This window comes from Dermacentor variabilis, chromosome 5 (assembly GCF_050947875.1).
Source record: "Dermacentor variabilis isolate Ectoservices chromosome 5, ASM5094787v1, whole genome shotgun sequence".
NCBI lineage: Eukaryota > Metazoa > Arthropoda > Arachnida > Ixodida > Ixodidae > Dermacentor > Dermacentor variabilis.
Genome location: NC_134572.1, coordinates 184,332,655 through 184,356,911, shown reverse-complemented (window position 1 = coordinate 184,356,911; position 24,257 = coordinate 184,332,655). Strand labels below are relative to the sequence as shown.

The 24,257-nt window shown below is 43.9% G+C and overlaps 3 protein-coding genes across 6 annotated transcripts in view; 2 read left to right on the top strand and 1 right to left on the bottom strand.

The window, feature by feature from the left end:
* Positions 1-7,470, top strand: part of LOC142583379 (uncharacterized) — a 179,551-nt gene extending 172,081 nt beyond the window's left edge. For 3 of the 4 annotated variants that reach the window (XM_075693812.1, XM_075693810.1, XM_075693811.1), the window contains one exon: positions 5,765-7,470. In XM_075693812.1, the coding sequence (XP_075549927.1) occupies positions 5,765-6,153 (389 nt within the window). In that variant the 3' untranslated portion in view covers positions 6,154-7,470. Of the gene's footprint in view, positions 1-566; positions 599-5,764 lie in introns of all 4 variants that reach the window. The other variant, XM_075693813.1, reaches the window with a different exon arrangement.
* A 28-nt stretch (positions 7,471-7,498) lies between these two features.
* Positions 7,499-20,809, bottom strand: LOC142583384 (protein NATD1). The gene is made up of 4 exons (XM_075693819.1): positions 20,582-20,809; positions 20,310-20,419; positions 7,652-7,700; positions 7,499-7,527 (listed from the first exon to the last, which is right to left on the bottom strand). The coding sequence occupies exons 1-4, from the start codon at positions 20,754-20,756 to the stop codon at positions 7,517-7,519; spliced, it is 345 nt and encodes a 114-aa protein (XP_075549934.1). The 5' UTR covers positions 20,757-20,809; the 3' UTR covers positions 7,499-7,516.
* Positions 20,810-20,943: 134 nt separating this feature from the next.
* Orc2 (origin recognition complex subunit 2) overlaps positions 20,944-24,257 on the top strand; it is a 58,932-nt gene continuing 55,618 nt past the window's right edge. Inside the window, exons 1-4 of the mRNA XM_075693817.1 lie at positions 20,944-21,205; positions 22,822-22,914; positions 22,979-23,053; positions 23,118-23,234. Of these exons, the coding sequence (XP_075549932.1) occupies positions 21,100-21,205; positions 22,822-22,914; positions 22,979-23,053; positions 23,118-23,234 (391 nt within the window). The 5' untranslated portion in view covers positions 20,944-21,099. The remainder of the gene's footprint in view (positions 21,206-22,821; positions 22,915-22,978; positions 23,054-23,117; positions 23,235-24,257) is intronic.

Below are 24,257 nucleotides of genomic sequence, written 5' to 3'. Positions count from 1 at the left end.
TCCAAACATTGTTCAAATCTTCCAAATTCCTTTTATTTCAGTATCACCAAGCTTTGCACAGTGTATTTTAATTCACTCCATCGTTTTTGCCCACTTAGAATATTGCAAGTACCAGATGTCATTATTCTACAAAAGTGTTCCTGCACCACAGCAGACAGGAGTCGTGCTACTTGCAGGCTATAATAACATTGCGGACCCTCCTCTTGTGACGCAGCGCGACTAACCTGTCCCCTGTAGTTTTATCTAAATTGAAAAAAGGTCAGATGCTTTTCAGACAGACCTTGTAAGTGTGCATCTTGATTATTTCCACAATGGCCAGACATAGCTAAATATTTGCTAAGGTGCGAGATATGGTGTGCTTAGCTGTTTGGTCACGAGGAATGTGGTAACGACTTGGTTTCTAATAAATGAATGAAACAGCATCTTTGCCTTTCACTATGGCTGTGAATTGCCGGGTGAACAGCTACTTGAAAGAGAACAACAACAACAAGGCCTTTCTTGGCCTGTGCTCATTTCATGTCTTTTGATTGCCACACCTCTCTCTCTTTCCTCCTGCTTTCTCATAGCGGGGAATTGTTCTTTCAAGTTGATGTAAACTGTAAGTATCTTGGAAAGTGGCCACCTGCTTTCTGTCTCTTACCCTTTGGAAGCTCTTTGCACATTTGGCGCATTTGCTGAGGCCATTATCTTACTGTATTATCCCGAGTCGTTGCCATTTCTCGAAACTTCACCAACTTATCTTTTTGTTTGCTAATTATTTTCATGAAGTACACTGAAAAATGTCTTACACCCCAGCGTTGCAGTAGGATGTTAAACGTAATTAGTAGGAGTGGGTGAATATTTGATGTTAAGAATACGAATCGAATATCGTACACTAGCTATTCGTTTAAAAGAGTAGAATTTTGAGCCAGTTAGCGATGCATATTTGACTATGGTGAAGTGTAATAGACGGGAAAAGTGTTGTCCAGGTGCTTATCCCATTTGTCTCGCCTTTCTTTGTCCTGTCTGTTACGCTTCCCCATACTCGACTAGCTATTTATATTTGAATTAGAAAGTGGATTATTCAGTATTTTCGAATATATGAAGCTAACCAAATATGTTGCAACAACCAACTGTTAGTCTGGTTACTGTTCTCCATCAGCTGAACAAAGTATTCCAAATTATTCGAAGTGAAACAACAAAAGTTTTCGGACCAGTGCAAAAACAAAATTGGTTATGCAAGATCTGTTTGCAGTTTCACTGCAGAAGCCTACATGATGACTTGTGATAGTCTGTCATTAAGTGCTTTTGGCAGTCTAGCTATGCAGCAGTTTTATTTTTTCGCTACAACCAGAGGCTCTTCTTGCAATGGGCCCTTCTATATGTGTTATGGCTCACAGATGCTTAAGCAGCTTTATTTTTTTAATTTTTCCGTAACTTCTGATCTTTTTTTGGCAACCCTTTGGTTGGTGTTTTTGGAAATCTAGTCATACAGCAGCCTATCATTCTTGGAAAGCTTATTTGCAATTTTTTTTAATGAGAATTAGTGATCTAGTTGCAACCAGTGTTTTGCATCTAATTGTATTAACAACTCTTTTTTTTTTTTTTTTGCTCGGCTGCTGAGATGCTGTTCCTGCCCTTTTGGACAAAAATTAGACTCTTAAAAGGGGCCCTGAACCACCCCTCAGGCTTGGTGAAATAACCTAGTCTGCAGGTCGCATAGACTGTTGTGAACATCTCACCCAAGTTTTGCTGTCGTACGCGGTGTGTGGAGCTTACAAGCGGATCACGAAGTCTCCTTTCTCTCAAACGCTCTATTCAGCAGAAGGCCTTGTCCTCACTCTCTTCTAGATGCAGTATTTTGTCATAGGATACACTATTTCGTCATTCCCATAAACGGCTGCTATTGGTCGATAGCCGACATCAAGCTGCGGTCGGCTACACAGTGTAGATACCATGGCCGCCTTGGGGTGCAGCCATGAGTCCACTGGCTAAACGCACTGAGGACAATTACGTTTGGCTTATGTTTAGTGCATCGTAGGCACCAAAGGCAGAAGTTGTGGTGTCTATGTTAACATCCAAAATGAAGTTTGAACTGCGTGCCACGGTGACATTTAGAAGGGGGAGCATTGTGGGCAAGCCTCGCTGTGCCGTAGCCTTAGCAGTGCAAGGCATTGAAGAAGGAACGGGAGCACAGCGGAGGCTGTAACTCTGCTTCTGCTGAACGCATTGAAGTACTTTCTGTGGCAAAGTATTTCTGAAATAGCCTATTTTCACTTCAAATGCCTTTCTCCACTTCGATAAAAAGTGGTTCAGGGCCCCTTTAAGAGAATTGGCGATGGACTTGGGATACTACAGTATGTTGTGGATTCACCGACTTCCACACTGTGTACAACACTAACTACATTTGCGAGAGAATGCTGATGTGTATGAAGAGTATAGCCACATTGAAAGCAAAACCTAGTCCATGTTTGTTCTTTGGACACGGTGTTTGTAGCAGTAAACCAGCAGCGCAATGCGATGCATATATCTGCTGGTAACTTTGTGCAGCTGTTTCAGTGCACGCTTCTTTCGATTCTCAGCATTCTTGGCTTTTTCTTTGAAACCTCTTAATTCGGGAACTGGATATATTAAAGACGGTGACATTATTAAAGTATTAAACCTGGTGTCGCAACTGTCAGGAATTGGACTAGAGCTTGATACAAAAGATTATCAAAGGGAAACATGACATGGATGTTCTGCTTGAGCTGCTAGTCATGAAAATGATGGATGGATGCATGGATTTATCTTAGCTTTGTATTTCTGGCTCAGAACTTCTTCACAGCACTTTATCTTGGCCTTCTTTGAGCTTATTTGTCACCAGAACTTTGTTACGCAGTTGGCATGCTTAAACTGAGCGCAAGTATTTCTATGCAGCAAAGTGTAACTTTTCGCAGAGTATCAAGCGTAACTTATCCATGGTGAGTGTTACTCCAGATTTACTGACACATATACTCAAAGCAGAGGCCACTATTCCTTTGCTTTGTATAATAAATTGAATTACTTAGCTGCAGAATTAATTGCTGCTATGAAGAGATGCAGCAAAGACGGCAATATTGAACCTCAAAGAACAATACAAAAGGTATAAAGTGCACTCTGCAAAACCATAGCCAAGTTGAAAAGTGCTTGCATTAATGATTTTTATGGTGTCGAACAGCTGCATTGCCATACTGCCACCTGGTAGTAAGTAAAGGTCACTGCAATACTTTTTGAACACAATAAGAAAACATTTGCGCTCTCTAAACAATGCTGCCACGAATATGAGAGCCAAGTATTGTTCTGTTGCATGCAGCAGGAAGCGCACAATCTTGCACAAGAGATTGCTCGCTCTCACTTGGAGCTGTTGAGGCCCCCTTTCCTCTCTGATGTCAGGCACCTGTGTAATGTGACCTATAGATGCCAGTAAAAAAGTGAAAGCAAGTGCGAGCGAGCGCACGCGCGCACACACACACACGCACGCACACACGCACGCACACACGCACTTTTAGCAAATGAAAATGGGGAAACGGTCAGGTAGAAAGCATCATTAGTACAACAGGCCACTGACCAACACAAAAAAACGCAGTATGGTGTTTAAGGATTCTCTAAAAACCCAAATGTTTTTGACATTGGGCAGTGACCTGTTGTACTAATAACAGTTGTTAATGCTTTGTGCTTGTCCTGTCCTTTGCGAATGGGACCTTTTTTTCAGACACCAACCTTAAAGGGTCACATAAAATGCACTGCACAAACAAGAAAAAAAAATAAGAAAGGAGCAGTATGCGGAGCATGAATCACTATTGGTGTGGTGCTGGCTGAGAGAAAAGGCGTAGAGGGAGAATGAGGTAGTAAACGCTGCCCTTTATAGTATCTCCATTATTACAGGTCTTTTTAAAAAAACTTATCTGACAGTGTATTCATTTAAAGGCATCACGCTCACTCCAGTCTGTTCTCAGCTTCGAAGAAAAAGTGTTACAGAGGCCCCTTTAAAGGTAACTATTTTTTTTTCTCATGTTCATGACCTAGGTGGACAGCTCTGCCCACTGTGGCAGTTCACTGGCTACAGTTATCCAAAGAAGATGTGTATTCCAGCTCAGAATAGACAGGAGGCTTTAAAGTGTACGTAACATGACAAACATTGCAGATGACGGACATGGGATGCACAAACAAGGCAGGTGTGTTGTATACTCTGCATACATGTTCGGGTAGTAAGGTCACTTCCTCTCTGGTCTATTGTGTAGAAGTGCAAATGTTGCCCCTGTTTAGCCTGCTTTGAGAGAGTTGTTTGTGTGGAGTTACAGAAGTTCAGAGGTTACCGTGATATCAAGGAGCTCTTGTAGCAAAGACCTTCATGCAGTGCATCTGTATGTATCATCCAGCCATTTGTATTCACCGCGTTGAATAAGAGCCCAGCTTCAAACTATTGCAAAGTATAAACTTGAAATCGGAGCGACTTGTACTGTGAGTTGTCCAATTAACGCACAGATGAGAAGGAAGAAATGGACGACAAGAGTGCAAACTACCAACAGTTTTTTTTTTTCTTACTGAAAAGTGTTACAACTTACACAATGATAATTTATTCGCATCGCCTTTGAAACAGGGCAGTGACAAATAGTCACCTAGCCTGTTTGAGTTCATCAGGTATGCTATACATGCTTTATGTTCCAGCATTTTTTATACATTTCCTTGATCTTTCTTCTCTTCCTCAAAACTTTTATATTTACCTTGTACTGCTACCTATGCCTGTAAAGGATCCAGTCGTATCGATATCTTCCCTGCCTTTTTTTTTCCACCAATAATCTTAACATCTCTTGCTTATCTCGACTGCTTATCAGTTGACGATTCCGGCCACTTTAAATTTGAGCACTTCTGGAAGGTGTTTGTTACCTGCGGGTCTCACTAGGTGAATACCTTCACATTCCACTAGAATGTGCCGAGTGCTCTCCGGATTTTTGATGCAGCAGACACATGCCTCACCTTGTTGCAAATGTTTGATCCGATATGTTTTTGTCTTTAGAAAACCAGCTTGAGTCTCAAATAGCAAGGCACTGCCTTGTTGTCATACAGATTTTCCTTTCCAATTTCTTTCTCGCCATTCTTGTAAGTCTCCGTGGTCTTTTTTGTTTGCATTCTTTGCATCCAATTTACAGTCTTTGTTTCTCTCACTTTCTTTTTGATTACTCCTGGTTGTCTATTTACACTTTCAGTTACCCTATACTTGGTTGCCAACTTTCTTGACCTTTTGAGGCAGGTAAAGCACAAATAAGACATGGATCTTTACCTCTTCCTCCATTCTGTGTCAATGCCTTTGAGGTACAGATACTTGAGCACTTTAGCCACTCATTTATTTTCATCCATGTTTCTAAGTCTTTCTTCAAAACTAATTTTGCTCTGTGCTCCTCGTTTGTTGTTTTATTATAAGTTCACAAAGTCAACCAGCCTACCAATGTATGGTTAACTTCCAACCCCGACAAGATATTTCACTTTAAGCACAGAATGGCATGTGTAAATATTAGCGCTGGCACCATTACTCCCTTCCAGGAGTAAAAACATCTTACAAGTGCCACCTTGCACCTGGTGGTGAAAAATCAAATATCTGGTAGTAAAAGCCTCTCAGTAAAAGAAAAGAAAAAAAAGAGTAAAACAGTTGAGTTTGCACTCGACTCATTTGTTTCTTTTCCACTGTGCATTAGTGATACCAACTTGCCCAGCTGTCAGTTTGTCGCGGCACTGTCACCACAAGACTGTCGCTCCTTTCCTTGGACAGGAATCCGGCAGTTCCTGTGCCGCGCCTGCAGCTACCATGCGGTGACGCAGTCCGATCTCAGTCGGCACGAGAAGACGCGGCAGCACCTGGTGCGGCAACAGAATGCATGCTCCAGCTGCGGCTTGGGCTTCAACTCTCCGGCCCTGCTCGGGGACCACGCGCTCAGCTGTGGTGCGGTCAGGGACCTCACATCCAAGGTGCAGTCGACTACGGAGGCCAACAACAATGACCGCAGCTTCGAGAGCAGGAACGGCGAGTCGCTGCCAGCTCGGCCTCGTCCGCTGGCTGAAGACTCCGCCGGCCATTCTTCTTCGGGCGGCGGAAGTCGGCTGGAGAAGAGCTGCGTCCTCTTGAAAAAGAAACTGCTCTGCTTCGAGGGGGCACTGTGAGTGGCAGCAGCAGGGTGCGGCGAAGATCTCACTCCCCTCTCCTCAGGCCTGCAGCCATTGTCTGGCTTCTCCGAAAAGTGATATTCGTAACGGGTCTACACGCAGACACTGAACTTCGAGACACACACACACAGATACAAAAATAACTGGAATGCCGGTGACTGATGTGCTTTTTCTTTATTTTTTTCCCCATTGCTGTCTTAGTATGATGTGCAAGAGCATTGTGGTGACATTCCAGGCTGACTACGGGAGTATGTGTACTTTAGCTAATTTTTATTTTTGCTTGGCAAGTCTGTGCACTGTGCCGTTTCCTGTTTTAGGGGAAGCTGGCCCAAGAAGTACCTAGGTGACTTTTTTCTCCTTTGCATTAATATTTTTATTGTTGCTGTTGTTGTTATTGCCTAAGCATTGGCAGGCAGTTTAAATCTGCTGGCTACCCCGAGTGGAATGTGTCATCACTTCAAGTTCCTTGGTTGTTGGGTGTGACAGTTTTGTGTGTGATGCAAGAGCTGTGTGCTTTTGCTGTTTGCTTGAGAGGCAGCAGAGAATGCCCTACTCACTCACCCATCTTGCTTGGGTGCCTGGCTTGGCTTGTGCAAGAAAAACTTAGTTCTGGGCTCTCGCCTTTTTTTGTTAGTTGTTTCATGAGTTAATTGGTTACTTGTTACTTAATGGTCTCATTTATGAGCGCTTTTCTTTGTGTGCAATCTGTTGAAACTAAGTTGTGTTCCAGATGATTTCGTTTGCATTGTCTTTTTGTCTGGAACAACTCTCAAAACGGGCAAAGTGTGGCCCCAACTGTGTTTTTTCATGTTGGTGGTGTTGATGCATGTGCCATGTGCCAGATGCGCATGAATACGGGTGTTTTTTCTCCTCAGATTCCAGATGACTCAGGGCCTGTAGTGTATCGGATCTGATGGGTAGATGCCTCCTTTGTCCCAACTGGGAACAAACGAAGTCAAGTTCACTGGAAGGTGCCATGGGCGCTGTGCAGTGAATTAAATGTCCAGACACATAATGAGCACTTTTTCAAAATATATACGGGTGGATTTGTGTAATTCCTCCCCTTCTTGTTTTTATTTGCACTGAACTGCAAGATGTGTAACTAGTGTCATTGTAACAGCCTGTTATTAGAAAAATCTGTTTGCAATATATACGTGGTGGTTGCGCGAATTGAAGACTGTTGCGCAATTGTTATAAATGTGCTTTGGCCAAGTACACTAAAAGAAAGCAAAAGAAAAAGAAATGTCAATGTGAGTGTATTTTAGTGTCTCTGCAAGGCAATAAACATGTCAAAGTATAAGCTTAGCGCTGACATTGATTGTCTGTGGTACTTGTGTTTCCATCTTCTGTCTGAAGTGATTTATTTCAAGCCTGCACCGAAAAGAGCAGAACAGAACGCTATAGGCATGCACAGGGCTTTCAGCACGTCATTGCATTATGTGCTTTGTGTGCTCTGGGTCTTGGGTTTCGTTCCAATACTTCACCAGGTACGTACATGACAGCCTTGCTTGGAGGTCTTCGCTGACAAGGTAATCAAAGGCTGCCTGCAATGCAAGGCACAGCTACATGTGAATTGGCAGGTAACATGAGCCACCAAAGGTATATACCGTTCAGACTGAACACAGTCTCAGTGCATACGTAATCACAAATGACATCTGCAACACTAGTAGCAAAAGAATCAGCATTGTTGTTATCAAATCGATTGCCACTATTACACCCAATCCCAACAGTGCACCAGACTGCTTGAAAGTCTATTTTGGGAGAAAGTACTCACAAATACAAGCTCACAACATTGTTGCATGCCAATACCAGTGTTGTGGGCTACTTAAATCTTTCCCTACCGAAGACAAGCTGGGCACATCGTCACGCAAAAACCTACAAGCAGATGTTCGGCTTCACCATGCATGAGTTGTACGGGAGTTCGTCAAAGTGATAGTACTGCTCTACTGCAGAGTTTTGAACCTTATAGTGAATTCCAATGGCAGATTCAGAATGGCCGACGAACTCTGCGCCAGAGCACTCCGCTATGGTGGAGGGCAACAGAACGAAATATGCAATTGAAACGGGCACTTCCGCCAAAGCAATCAGCAGGGGGTGCTAGAGCACATCTGCTTCCGAAAGTGCCCAGCATTCCTCGCATTTTTGGCCGTTTTCAGCTTGAACTCGCAATTGCATTATGTTTAGAAGCTTTGGGTTTCTTTTTGGCCTCCTGCACTCTAATGGAAGTCGCACTGCATGCAAATCTGCTTCTCTCGTCTGCCGTCACTCTGTGTCGGAAACATCAGGGACGCAGCAAAGCCTGCGATCATTTCGGTAGCAACACATCAAGACAGCCTGAAATTCCTTGGGAACTGCACTTCATCAACGAAAGTAATGACTCTCGGAATGCTAACTTCCAAAAAGGAGCCGTTGTTACCTCTTCATCTAAGTACTGGCGAACGACGTCATCGACAAAATGCCTAACTTTGTCTTTCGGCCGGCGGCCGAAACATGATGCCAAAAACTTGCTTGAATACACTATAGCTTCTGAAGCTTTTTCGTCGCCAGAGTCCTCGCTGGTCAATTTGGAACTTAGCTAGATGAGTCGTGACTCTTCACAAGCACTAAAAACGCAAGTTGATGATGCAAAGCCCCACTAATTTCTTCCGAGAGACTGCTATTCGCGTTTACAGGCATGCGCCATAGCGGTATGTTGGCATTGGGTGGCCTGACATCAAGCGACTTCCGGTCAACTTCGTCAATTTTTGCGGAGAGTGTTGCTCACAATATGCAGGAGGTAGACTTGCTCCTTGCGGAGCAAGTCTATTGACCTACACTTAAACTTAGATACTAACATACAGACTGACGTGATTTTCCTTGACTTCGCTAAAGCATTCGACAAAGTACCCCACCAAAGTTTACTATTAAAGCTTTCTCATTTGGGCTTGTATTCAGCTGTCTTACGATGGATTAAGTAATTCCTTACTAATTAGGAGTGCAGATTTTTGGGCTAGGTGATTTGTTGCATCAAATGAAGTCAGTGCTTGATTGACAGGGACATGAAAGACGACAGGACGTGTGCTATGTCCTGTCGTCTTTCATGTCCCTGTCAATCAAGCGCTATGACTTCAATTGATGACCTTACTAACCATTCATAGTATGCATGCATCAATAACACTGCCTCTAACCATGTTCCTGTATCCTCTGGCATCCCCCAGGCCTCTGTACTGGGTCCCCTATTGTTTCTCATGCACATTGATGATCTGCCCTTGGAAGTTTCTTGCACAATTCGCATGTTTGCAGACAATTGTTATTTACCAATCAGTAACTAACACCAACTACCAGGTCACACTGCAGTGCAATGTAAATAATATCCTAAACTGGTGTGATCGTTGGCTAATGGTTCTAAATCCCACTAAATGTAAAGCACTGCCTTTCACTCGTTCTCTTAACCCTCTCCTTTTTCCGTACAAAATTGCTAGCACTCTCATTGAGACAGTTAATTCCCTTAAACATCTAGGTGTCACTATATCTCTCAAGATCTTGACTGGCTTCCGCATGTGTCCAACATCACCTCATCTAATAACGAAGCCCTAGGTTTCCTCAGATGTCATTTAGAAAACTCCCCTCCCCATGTTAGACTCGTTGCATACAAGTCTCTAATTCGCCGTAAGCTCGAATATGTGTCGGCAATTTGGAACCCCAATTTATCTTATCAATGTACTAGAGACGGTGAAGAATTGTGCTATGTTCATCCTCTCATCGTATTCATACAGCATAAGTGTATCTTCATTAAAGGCAGAAGCAGGTCTGCGCCCCTTTACTGTCACTGGCACATTGCTAGTCTATCCCTAATTTATAAAATATATCATAGTTCCCTCAATCAGATACCCTACATCTTACCACCAGCTCGTATATCATTCCGTACAGGACATACCCTAAATATTGCTCACCCATGAACCCATACTCTCACCTTTTCGTCGTCTCTTTTTCCACGCACCACTGTAGACTAGAATGGCCTTCTCCATGTTATCGTGGCCTCCAACCCACGTGCTTTCATTGATGCTGTAAGCACTCACTACTCGTCATGAATGGTTAATGTGTGTTCCTTTTTGTACACCCACCCCTTATGTAATACCCCACAGTGGGGACTTTAAGGTAATAAAGTGAAAGCAGTAAAACTACTACCGGAAGTGCTCCAAATCTGGCATTGGAATTCACCTTAGCTTTGAAGCTCTGTAGCGAAGTTTTTCTTAGTACTGGGTTAAATGCTTTGTTTTTTTCCTCGAAAAGCATTTATAAAGTCCAACTTGGCCTTATGTGCTGGATTTCAGAACGCACCGTGGTGCAATTTGGTGGTGAGCGATAGTGTGACTGATTGTACGAGCCATAGCTCAACACGTTCAGTTATCCAGTCACTGCAAAATAAAACTCGCTTCGCTTGCATTTTGCTTCAATTCTGTCGATTCATTTGTTTTATTGACATAGCGTCTGCCTTTGTACCAGGCTGTGGAAAGGGCTGTACTCTGTGCAAGCACATGGTCTAACCATGTGGTAATTGGGAGCAAACAATCCTGTTTAGTCTCCGAAGACGTATCTGTTGCAGCTTTATCATTGAAAGCACATGTCCAGGAATTAATATGTATTAAAGTGTGTTTCCGAAGGCACAGTCAATTATGCCAAAGCTCATACAACATAAATTGCCAACAGCAACACGCAATGCCAAGATGATAAGCGAGAAACAAAACAAAAAAATGGTTGGTTCGGTACAAACGCAGCTGAGGGAAATATAGATGTAAGCTTGACTTTACACTGTTACTCATTCCGTCATTGTAAGCCGATGAATGGCAACCATCTCGACCAATCTTTCCAAGTGTAGACAGTCAAGGTAAAAAAAAAATCTGAGGACACCTGAGCACTTGTTACGAGTTGTGAAGGCAAAAGCATTAATGCCTAATTGAACGCAGCTGAACTTTCCTTTGAGTTCTGAATTCCTCGCGAGCAAGAAAGTGCATTTAGATGCTTGGTGCATTTTGATTTAGCCTTACCGAGCTGCAGTTAGAACACAGGTGAGAGCTTGTGCGGATAACACAGGCTTCTGAGAGCGAGAGTGACGTGGTGTCGTGGCAATGCCCGCTTCCCTCATGCAACACCTGGGTGCTACCGGGGCAGCAGGTGTCCCCTTTCACTCGCTCTGCTCCATCAAGGTGCGCTCCTGACATGGCATTGCAGCCAATGGAGATTTACCTGCAGCTTCGCTGCTACAGATGACAGATGCCAGCTTTTTCACTCAGTAGGCCATTTCACACTTTCGTATCAAAACCCAAATGGAAACCAGACCTGTTGCCTGGTTTTTGACAAATCGCCATCGACAACAGGGACTGCAAAAAGACAGCATTTGTTACAGCTGACGGTCTCTTATCAGTTCAGAGTTATGCTATTTGGCTTGTGCAATCCCCCGGCCACGTTATGAGGGAATGATGGATACGCTATGCGTAGCATTAAATGGTCTGTTTACTTGTGCTACCTGGACGACGGGATCGTGGTCTCTCCCACATTTTCAGCGCACAATCTTTCATCCATCCTGTCAATGTTTTGTGCGGCTGGGCTACAACAGAATTCTTCGAAATGCAACTTCGGTCGCCGCCGAATTACTATCCTCGGGCATTTCGTTGACTCGCCTGGCATACGCACTGATCCCGCCAAGGTTTGCGCTGTCATAGAGTTTCCTGTGCCAACTTGCGCCAAGGATGTTCGAAGCTTTGTGAGATTATGCCCATATTTCCACCGATTTGTCAAAGTTTGCAGACATAGCCCGACCACTAACATGTCTTCTCAGGAAAGACATTCCGCTTTCTCGGGGTCTCGAACAAGCCACAGCTTATATTCTTTACATTATATTCTTTTACGTTTTCTCAAACATTTATGAGTTCTTGCACAACTATTTGCATGGCCCACTTGTCGGGAACTCTGAGAAAAAAAGAAAAAGATTTGAGCATTGTGCACACTGCACTTTCACACTGAGGAAACCACAGTCATTGCAGCTGAAGCACTGGATACTCTAACAAGTATGCTACATTTGTACCAAGCAAAACTTCTCTCATGTCAAACATTCATGGATTTTATACCAAATCATAGGCCCAACTATGACCACGCTATTACAGTAAAAGCTCATTAATTCGAATTCCGTGGGGATGCTATGAAAATTCGAATTATACAAAATTCGAACTAATGAAAGTCAGCGAAAAAAAATCGCTCGGTTAGCGTGACGTGCCGTGAGCACGCGCGCACACGCTACGTCACGTTGGCGTGAACAACGTCCATACTTCGATGCACTGGCGCAGCCAACGTAACCGGACGCGGCTAGCGTGGTCCGACGCGCCCGACGTCGAGATGGCTCTTGCTCCAACCGCGCGTGCGTCGCGCTGACTGGGGCGGAGAAAAAAAAAAAATCGCAGTCTCGCGCGGAAAGCGACGCATCGATTGCGAAGAAAATTAGTAGATAGCTATACGAAGTAAGGATAATAGCTTTATCGGCCGTATAAACTTGTAAGCATTCGCTTACTAAATAAATTAACAAGCACGGTGTCACGCGCACACAGGTAAGCATGAACGCATCTCGCTCGATGACCGCGGAAACTCGCTGAAAAACGTTGGCGTGAGGTCACGCAGCAGTAGCAGCGAGCGAATTGACGTTTGTACAGCTCTCGCTTCAACGCGAACGAAACGTAGAAAGCACATCGCATATGAAGCTACCGGCACTACGCGCACTCTGCAAACATCGCAGATCGCTTTGAAGATGAGGCCCACGCAGGCGCGCACTTTGGCCACGTCGCAGATCGCCTTCAAGATGAGGCGCCCGCATGGCCGCGCCGTAAGCAGCAGCCGCCGAAGATCATCCCCCGTCCCTCCCTCGCCTCACCCCCCGGCCTCGCGCGCGACAAGAGAGGGCGCGCTCCGCACCACCTGCCCCTCTCGCGCACGCGAGATTGAGCCGCGTTCGCCGGCTCACCCTCGCACGCTCGTACACAAAGAACACGGCGCGCGGCGACGCCCGCGTGCTCCCGCGCACTAGCACTCTCCCCATCTACGATGATGCGGAGTTCGAATTATCGGTGGCGGTGCGGATTTCAGTGTGAATTAGCGGGATGTGTTACATATTGCTTTCAATACATTGTTGGACGGACCGCGGCGACAACTTCGAATCATCCGAAATTTCGAATTAACGAGTAGTGAATGAACGAGCTTTTACTGTAGTTTCATTGTGGTGGCGGTGAAACTAGCTGCAGCAAGTGCTTGCAACAGTAGCTGTGATGGTGGATTTTACTGCGACATTATTAAATAGAGAAAGGTATTATTTAGAGACCTATTTTCTACAGTAATAGGTTGATTATCAGCAAAGATTGCATGCTGAAACCCCAGCGCTGGTATTTTTCATATTTCATTTATTAGAGAGTTTTAGTTTAGGGGACGCAAGTCGCTTGCGTATGCAAGAACTAGGGGCCACGGTACTGCACATGCGCAGACCTCTACGTTTGGGTCTGCGCTTGCGCAGTACCATTGCCCGTAGTTCTTGCGTATGCAAGCAACTTGCGTCCCCTAAACTAAAACTCTCTATTGTGGCTCCGTGAAAGTTCTTAAAGGCAATGAACGTCCTGGGTGTTTTACATGCCATAGCCATGGTCAGTTTATGAGGCACGCCATGTCGAGGGATTCTGGATTAATTTTTACCACCTGGGTTTATCTAACTTGCACCTAAATCTAAGTAAACAAGTTCTTTTTTTATCATTTCACTCCCATTAAAATGCGGCTCCTGCACGGTGACCCTTGTGACCGGGTTCTGTTAACGCTTTTGAAACTTTCCATGTTGAGCCTTTAACTCTTTTAGGACACAATCTAGCACAGCTTTACGGATAATTAACAAGGTTCAAACAAACACCTTCAAAACGGTGTTTTGTACAGCATATGAATGGCTTTAGAAAAAGTGCGGAGGAGAAAGCGCTGACTTCTAAGTATTACGAACTCGCCCAACCCCTTAGACACCTTTGAAATGCACGACTGCACAGGCGAACTGGTGTGGGAACTTTAGGGTTGCGTCACCCTCCCTCTTTTGCATTTTCTGGCTTGCCAGGCTTCCCCTCGTAGAAGGAGTGGCTTTTAATGGGTAAACCTTCGTTGGCGAGTACCCCAGTAAAATCTGTCTCACGCGAAAAGTGTAATGCCTTGTATCTGCACAAAAAATGCGTACTTTGCGTAGTTAAGACATTTAATCGTCACAGTAGTGTACAGGTAGATTATTGGTAACTGTATAAAAGATAAGGGACAATTGAACAAAAAAAAAAAATGATTGGAGAGATAACCGCTCTCGTCAAGCCGCCTTGAAAATTTACTTTCCCGCATTAGGGGAGTGTGCAGAGAAGCCTGCTGTGGAGCTGCTGAGTATAAAAATTACTGATTGGTACAAGTGATAATAATAATAATAATAATAATAATAATAATAATAATAATAATAATAATAATAATAATAATTGGTGGCATTAAAAACTTTCAAAAAAATTTTTGGAGGATGCTTAAGCTTCGCCTTTAAAGAGTGGAATGCGATAGATTGACTGCTCGTCACACTTCCCAGCAATCACAGCTTTCTTGCGGTTGTGCGGAGGTGAGCTCGATGGTGGTGTTGCAAGAAACTGAACAGGCGGCGCCACTCGGAAAAGGCGTTTGTGTTTCAGTTTCTGCATAACAGAATTATGTTTTCTGATATATTCAAGAATATTCTGATATATTAAAAGTAAACTCCGACGCTATCATGTCTGTACGTTGTGTTTAGATCGTATTTTACGATTTTTCTGAAGTATTTTACTTTGAGGAGTTCAATTAGTTCAGTAACGCATCTGCGCCATGCTGAGGGTCTGCATGGTTGTGGTTTGGAATGAGTTTTCGCCAAGCGATGTCCGACGCCAACATCATACTTTTTGTGACACGGGGCCCTTAACGCTAACACGTTAAAACTGGTCACGTCGCCGTGTCAAGGTCGTAACAAAAAAGGGAAAAGAGAAAATGAAATTTATAAAAAGGGAAGAAACGGGTACGGTGAAACCAGTTGTGATGGCATTCCAGCTCGGTTGATACGATCGCTTTGAAGGGGGCAATCTCCACACTGTTCAGTACACGAATTTAATTTTTTTTGGCCATGGAAAAGTTATGGGTAGACATGCATAAGCTAGGAAAAGCAAACAGGCAAAAGTGAAGTAACAGCCGAGCCAAAGAATGCTTCAGCATTAGTAGATGATTCTCAGAATTTCTGCAGCATTTTTCTTTAGCATAAGCATGCACCTTTATCTACATTTGTTAACTTTTATCAACATTCATAATTTAACGTTCTCTAGCTGTGCTATGCCTTTGCAAGGCTACCCAAGACATTCAATTTACCACGTCAATTATACACTGGACGTCTAGGCTCCCAGTTTGTACAAAACGTACAATTCGTGGAAGAGAGAGAGAGGACCAGGCTTGGTGACATGTCCAACGTTGCAGTGCAAAACAGTAAACTGACATGTGGAATGTGCTCGAAAATTCTTCCTGTTAATGCAGCCACACAAATGTTCAAGCAGACAAGTAAGACAGAATTATTGGTGCTCTGCTAAAAAAAAAAAAAAAGGCAGTCTTGTGACATGCTTTCTGCTTGTTCCAACTGCACGCAAAAAGGTGTTGTCACATAATCCTACTTGAAATATGGATGCAGATGGCAGCATTCATCACTCCAGGAACGAGGATAATAAAGTGATGCCATTCTCTTTATATTGGAGGCAAGCACAGGAGACTTGCTCCTAGGTTGGGTGAGTATGCTACAGAAGGAAAGCTGCGAAAGAGTTTGGTTCATTTTAATGTACTTTATGTACAGTGAAAATGCCTTCAGAGTGCTACTTCCAGCACAGTAAGGCTGTAATGTCTAGATCAAAGCAAGCGACATCACTTAATAATGCTGTTTTGGTACTGCTCCTTTGCTGTGTCACTTTGCGCAAAGTTGCCAACATATGGACACGTGATTCTGGCTTGCATATCTTTCCCAGCCACGTAGTCGAGAGCAGCCTGCAGGCAAACATTGTTTGCTTCAATGTATGGCAAAGAACAACTCCAAGGTTGTGACATCATACATGCTGTGGGTAGGGCACACAGTAGACGAATTTCATGATGAGTTTTACTATACCATTGCGTTTTACTAGTTGTGAGTGATGAGTCTTACTACACCACAACAGTAGTGGGGTCGGTATAATGCACTGCCCACGTTCCCCTCGCAATTGACTGGAAAAATCCACAGTGACCTAGTGCTTGGCATCCTGAGCATGCATTGCTTTGAACCCAGGAACAGTGAGAAAGCAGTGAGGACTACTGCTGTTATGGCACCAAGAGGGTCACAGCACAAGTCCTCCGAACATGTTGAAATCTGTCTATTTGATCACATGCTGTCAACCATCTTGCGGGTTTCCACAGAACCTATTTGAATAATTCACAGGTTTTAAGCATCCATCAATTTGAAGTTGGCTGGGTTTCGCACTGCCATCTGATAGCCTCCTGGTGACCTACCTCGAGCAACTACCCCTGGAAGGCAGTGGTGCCACATACGGTCTCCAGTTGCAAATAAAATTTGTCAATTACAACACCTTGAAGAACACCGAAATGTGTCCCTTCGTAACATTATGGTTGGTTGTTTGTTCCTTATGGTGAAATGTTGCAGAGTGGGATACAAATAGGTTGGTACGAGGGTTCAAAAAATCTTTTTTTTTAAATTTTGAGTAAAGTAAGTTGAAAGGAAATAAATAATTGGTCATGTTAAATTATTAAGACATAATACAGATATGAAGCGAAAATCACATTATGCAGCAAAAAGATTTGAATATGGAACAGGAAAAATATTGCATGCAATTATTCTTGTGTCGCACTAAAAATTGATTGAAGATGGCATCGCAAACATTTATATGGTTAAACCCAGAGAAACAGCATTACAATGCAGCTGGGTAGATGGCAAGATTGCCTCAGTGAAACCTAATTCCTTCACCTTGTGGAGTTCCGCTGAACCTATGCAATAATGGACTTACTTGCACTGCTACATGCAAAAACCTTCATTTAACGATATTTCCAACAGCATAATAAATTTTTCAGTAGTAACTGGTTTGATCATATGAGGCATCACATTTATTATTAAACATTGTCCAAATTGATTGATTAACTGCTCTTTGCAAGACTGCAAAGGCATATGGTTACTTTTGTCAAAGTTTCAGCTGCGCGGTCATTTCTGGACAGCAACATGCTTGGAACATTCGAACAGTGATTCAGAAACTTCAGGCAACTGTGTCTCTGTGTGACACGCTAAGATCAGGAAGGCCATGAAGCTTGGAGAAAAGAAACAATGTTGCATATTTCATTCCTATTAGCCTGAAGAGACCAGTTTCTGCCACTCTCACGCATTCACAGGACAAATGCAAAACACATGCGTAAGTGTTTGTGGCACCTGACAGCTACAATTTATACTAGTGTCACATGCAACCTATGAGGCACATATAATGACCAGATAATGTAACACCAAGGCAAACCCTGCGCACCATACTTAATTGCATAGGCATCAACCAAGAAAGGGGGGGTCTCTGGGGCCAGAGCCCCCTCCAGAGATTTGCGGGGAGGAGGGAATGGGCTCTACACCTCCCCCTTTTCGAAGCCATTAAGCCCCCCCCCCAAAGTGTCATTACTAGAGTTCTGTTATCCACATCATTTGAGGTTGCCTCTACCTTTTCACTAAAAATTTTATTGTTGCTAAAAGCTTAATGCATCCTTGTTGGCATGGACGTGCACAGCTTTTCATTTGTATGTTTGCTTTATTTCTGCAAATTCTGACAATACAAGGACAAGTACATTAGAAGCACCCAGTGGCAGCTATCTCATTTGTATTTTTTCACTTCAACCTTTTACTTTTAATTGCACAGATGCAATATATTTAATATATACACAGGACAAAGTTTATTGAATCTTTTAAAGAGAAGGCATAGCCAACTAACAATTATTTTTAATGGTATGGATAGCCTATGTATATATAGAATTAATATGTTGATGTATGTTCACCTCGCTTCAAATTGCTTTGCATGCTTTTTTGACCCTGAAAGAAACCTGCAGACTTCAGTGACCCGTTTGGCAGAGTCTTTTGTGAACAGTGTGTGAAATGCAGGTGAATGATAATACTATTCTCTTTCCAGGAGGCAATGCTAATGACTCAAGAAAAAGAATACTTCTAATAATTTACATTTATTGGGGATGGAAAGATCGACACTTTCATGAAGAGGTCATAAATATATATAATTCACTCAGTAACCAAAATCACGACAAGCCAGATTCACTCAATATCAGAATCGATAGCAGTGATACGCAGCAGCACTTATGCTCACACTCACGGTAAATAAAAGAGGCCGCAGTTTCACCGGAAAGGCGAAGCTGTATTAGAGATAGCAAAGTATAAGACAATTACATGATGGGAGGTTTCACCACCGAGAAACGCCAGTCTTGTGGTGGTGCGCGTAGACTCGGGCTGTAAACTTGAACTGTCTCCTACTATGAGGTCTTGTAACTACTCCTATAAGGCTGTCACTTCAGTGAGTAATTCTTCGAGACCACACAAGACAAGAAATCATCAATGGCCTTCTGGGTAAAATGTAGCAGTAGGGAACATCGCCTTTAATTTGAATAGGTTGAGCTGTTTTTGGAGCCTGGAGTTCGGTGGGATTGAAACACAAATGAGGCAATCCATGATGTCGTGGCAATATGGATGAGAGCGCTAGTTAGTGGAAAACACAGAAGGGAAGCTGGATGGCAACAGGGTCAGGGAACCAATAGGTAACAGTGAACAAGTGACGTCCGCGCAGCCAAGTTGACAAGGTGACATAATGTGATCGAAAGGTGGCAGTAATGGGCAGCGAGAAAGTGTGTTGGCATCTAGGTGCTTTCTTTTGGACTTACAAACATCGAAATTATATGCTTGTAATCTGAGGATCCAGTGGCCAAAGTGTCCTGACAAGTTATTGATTGTTGACGACCAACATAAGGAATGATTGGTAACAACAGCGAAATGCCGATCGTCGAGTTGTGGGAAAAATTTCTGCACAGACCATAATGTGTGTGTGTGGTTCCGAAAGTTGGTACCCCCCCTACCCCGGAAAAATGAAAACTTTCCACCTATGCTTGTTTGGCTTCATCTGAGCTTGTGAGGCAAACTGAATTTAATTTCTGGGTTCCACTAATGCAATCACTTAATGGTATCAATCTGGTTGGGTCAAGTGTTCAAAAGTAGAGCTACGTATGACACAATCAAGCGGAGTATTCGTGTCTGTTTGCAAGAATTCAATACACACTTCAGAGGCATCCTTTACGGGTGTCCTGCTGCAGCATGTGCCTGCTCATCATCATTGCTTTTATTCCCCATCCCTCATCCCCAATGTGGTGTAGCAGGTCAGAGCCTCGATCAGCCTTTCTGTTAGTAAATTCCTTTCTCTCTCTGTCTCAACATGTGTACTGTGATTGTATTCTTATACCTTTTCATTAAACATTGATCTTAATCGGGACCACTGGCCACGCTGCATGAATCTCTTCTACTCATTGCCACCAGAAACGCGCTCTGAACTTCACGAAATAAAGCAAAGGTGTCTAGGCGAATTGTTCACCCCTGCAAAATTTCTCTTAGCACATTCATTCCCTCTCTTTATATACTATATCGCTCTTCCATCATCCATTATCACCTTTTCCACTGTAATACCCCCTTCCCCTTACAACGCACTTTTTTTTTTTCTTTCCATCCTTACTTTTGCTCCAGCCGTCACTCGCCTCCCAATTTTCTTGTCACACGCTGCATGCGACTGGCTACGACGCCGCGGTGCATATGGACGCAAAATAAATTTGCAATCGGTGCACAGTGACATTTGACCATTTAAGTCAGTGCGTGTTTATGCACAGAGATGATGGTGTGAAAACAAGACGGATCGTACCCACTCGCCGTTATAAAAGAAAAACCAAAAAGCGTGCATGTCACCTGCTACTCTACGGAAGCGCGTACCGATCGTTATTAGAATGATTGCCGAAAGACATCGCTGTGACGCTCACGTGTTAGTCTGCCACTCCGCGTATACTAGACGTACCTTGGCTAGGTGTTTCGCAATGCCTTTGCCTCGTAAAGACTCGGGAACTTCTGTGTGGACCAGATCGAGTGTTTTTGGGCCAATCACTTCATACTGCAAGACGGCCTTATCTGAAACACACACCAGTGACCATAGAGCATGAAATTCTATGCCGATGACAACACGAAGGCACACAAAAACACTCAATGACCAAGATAAGAGTGCCAGCCGCACTACAAATATTATGGAGAAAGCGCGAAAGCGACTTCTAGGAAAACTACAGCTATACGCACCTTTGCCGAGCTTGATAAAGAACTCCTGTTTCTTTGTGTCGTGTTCAACCTCGAAGGACTTTTGTGACAGATTCTGCGCACATGTCATTATGGGCTGAACTCTCTGCAGTGTGCGCAAGTTATTTCTTCCCAAAATTCGCAATGCATAAGCCATTACAGTATGCATTACAAACATGCAGGTACAAGCAGACGCTATCGGACGACTGCGCAGAATCTTGGCCAAGAGGAAACATGATCACTAATCATTTTATCTCATTTTATAGTATATGTACAACATAAGAAGGAAAATGTTTGATTGTAGTACCCAATTTTCATTCTCTTTGATTTTTATCAAACACTTGCGAGCCGCTTAGCTCCTCGCGAGCTCCATCGTATGCGACATCAATTGCAAAAGATCGAAGCACGAGGGCCCGCCTAATTCTTAATTCTGTGAGCCCGTGGTGAGCCCATAGAATAAAGAACCAACCCGCAGTCTCTGCTCCCGCCCATCCCGAAAGCTTTAAAAAACGTCATTGTCGATGTCTACTGCAACTACCGAAGGAGCCGTGAGAGTGCGTTTTGTTGGTGACGATGATGTTATCGAACACATATATAACCTCTCAGATGCAAGCAAGAGGAAGAAAGGTAAGGCATCCAGAAACTGACGCCGAGAACAAACTTATCCGGTACATTTACGCAACATTGTCGCTGGGCCGTTCTCCCAGGGCTGCAGAATATAGCGCCAACTTTTCCCTTCTCATTCAGAACCCCTTTTTAGAGAGAAAGAGTATAGATATTCCTAAGTGCGCAGATTACTCGCACAGAGCCGTCCTGGTGTCGTAGGTTTGACATGAACACTACACAGCCTCACTTGTTAATTAAAGCTCCGTTACCGCTGCAGCTGCAGCGGAACGCCTTGGACATACTGTTGATCAATAAATGACTGACACTTTATGATTTTTGTGGCGCAAGAAATTCAGAGCAGGAAAGAGCGGACAGAAAGAAAGACGCGTATAGCTAGCTGTTTATTTGGAAGCAAGCCATGTATACTGTGCAAATGCGGGGCAACGCGAGCAGGAGACGTCATCAACGGCAAGAGCTTGGTAATTTAATTTCGGCATCATATAAGGCAACTTGGGTTTAGCTGACACAATCTCGACCATTGATTTGAACGTAAAATGCACCAGTCTGTCACAAGTCAGTGCTTGTGACAGACTGGTGGGCTAGTTGGTGTCGCATTATTTTTGTCCATGTGTTTCTGCACTACTGTGCAAATAATGTTTATAGCAAACGTTTTTCATTGGTGATGTCTACTGCCCATCGTTGCCCCTTGTTATCGCGCCTTTGTACAGTATATGTGGTTACAGGGATACCGCGCTGTCTTAAGCGCAATATTTATTAACAGGAATCGTCGTCATATTCCTTAGCTTTGCCTTCCTCTTCACTCCACGCACATCTTTGTGCCAAATTCCTAGTTCACCTGCAACAGAACACCACTGTCCAGACTGTTCCTTATCCCATATGCTCTGGCAATGCCCTGCGTTACGCAGCTCATTGATAACCACTCTAACCAACTGGGAGGCAGCCCTTAAAAGCGGCGACCTCTCAGAGCAACTACGGGCTGTCCAGAGGGCCTGCGACAGGGCGGAGGACCACGATCTTCCTACCCCGACGTGGGTGCAGCCCGCGATGGCTACGGGGACTCCCTGAAAAGGGAGGTACCCTAACGCTGTTCCTCAGGAACATTAGTAAAGTTCTTTGTCTGTCTGTCTGTCATTGCAGCATGTAGCATGGTTTGCTTCAGAATAATCACTTGGAAGTGTAGCATGTGTCTTTCTGTCTGCTCTTTCCTTAGGCTGCTTTTTCTTCCTTTTTCTGAGCTATTTGCGCTACAAAAATCATGCCATTCAGTGAACACTAACTGTATGACATGACTTGCGTGAACTCTTGCTTTTCTCCAAGGCTTGCATGTCCTTCAGGCATGCACTGTCTCCTGACCTGTCCATTCTGATGGTTGTAGTACATTTTCTTGCTCAAAGAACAATAACAGACAAAAGTGTTGACTTGCAACTGTGAGTTTGCTGCTGAAAACCCTTACTGACCCTCAGTCACAAGTCAGTGCCTGCGTCTCTCTTCCTTCACATACCTTGTTTGTTCCCGCTGTTACTGTATTTAAGAGTGAACACCAGCCAACTAGCCCATTTTGCCGTATTACTGCAATATCGTTCCTTAATTTTTGATACTTATGCTTCTCTTTGCAGTTGCATCAAAGGGGTCTGTAGCAGAGCCATCCTTGGCTGATGAACCGCCACTGGTTGCTGGCGTGGAACAGGAAGAGACACCGATCCCCATAGGTAAGTCTAATATGTGATTCTATGATGCCATCACTGCAATAATGTTTGCATGCATCACTTTAAGGTCTCCATGCCACCAGTGACACATTAACAGGACGCCAAGTGTTTAACCTTACGTGCACACCAAAAGCCAAGCATGGTAAGCAAAGTTTATTAGTAGTTTTGCTTTTGTTTGCGAATTTATGCCTATTTTATGCTTGCAGTGGTTAAGGCAGCTTCAAAGACACCAAGCAGAGAGCCAAGGAAGGGCTCGTGCAGTACACCTCGCCAGCCTGTTACCCCTAAATCACCTTACTCACTCAGAAGAAAAATTAAGCAAAGTGAGTGTGCAGATATCTTTGATATTCCTGTAGCTTTTTTTTTTTTTTTCAAATGCACGAGTGTGCTTCTCTGCACTGCACATTTGCCAAACTAATCTGGTAATCATTCAAATTGAATTTGATTTTAATCTCCTTGAACAAAAAGATGGAGGATGCTTAAGCTTTGCCTTTAAGAGTGGGACGCAATAACATTCAAAGATCCCTGACTGCTTCTCACGCTTCCCGGCAACTGCAGTGTATGTAATTGTAATGTTTACTAAGAAATGCTGGCGGCGAACACTATACACGAAGGTGAGCTTTTTGGTAGAAACATGGCCTTTTGCGTGGGCCAATCCCAGAGGTAGTGCCAAATAAATGGCATCATTTTCAGGTTTCCTTTTATTGTTTCGCACTTTTAATATTTCAGCCTTAGAAGATTTAACATAAAAGAAGTAAAGTTTTCTTCTCTTCCTTCACTGCGGTCTTCTTGGTGTTTTGGTTCGTTCTCGGCTCTTCCTAAGCCACTGCACTGTTCTCTGCTTTGATATTCTGGAACTAAAGATGCTGGATATCAATAATTTGAACTGAGTTTATTTATGGACAGACAGCGGTTACACTGAGTATATAGTAAACAAGGAACGAAGGTTCACATTAACAAATGCGGCTGAGCAAAGGCCTCTGAACAGTCCGTCACTCCGATCGGGCACTTGACGAGATCGGTTCGTTGTCTCCTAAGTCTCAGACCACACTGCCCGCTCAGCTGCGCACATTCTCACCCCCAGCCACGGGACCATGTGTCCGGGCTGCGTAACTCGCACCGGCGGTGGCCGCCGCTTGAACCACCCGAGTTGCCCGTGCCGCCTTGACCCGACCCAAACACTCCCCTGAAACTCCCTTCTGCAGATGCCGCTACAGCGGCTCACTGCGCGATTTATGGCGCTCGCCAGAACCAGTGCATGACAACCCCTGCCGCTCCCTTTTTCGCCAAACAGCGTTCGGCCACCGCCTTCCCAAAGCAGGCGCTCTCTGGAAGTGGCCCGAGTG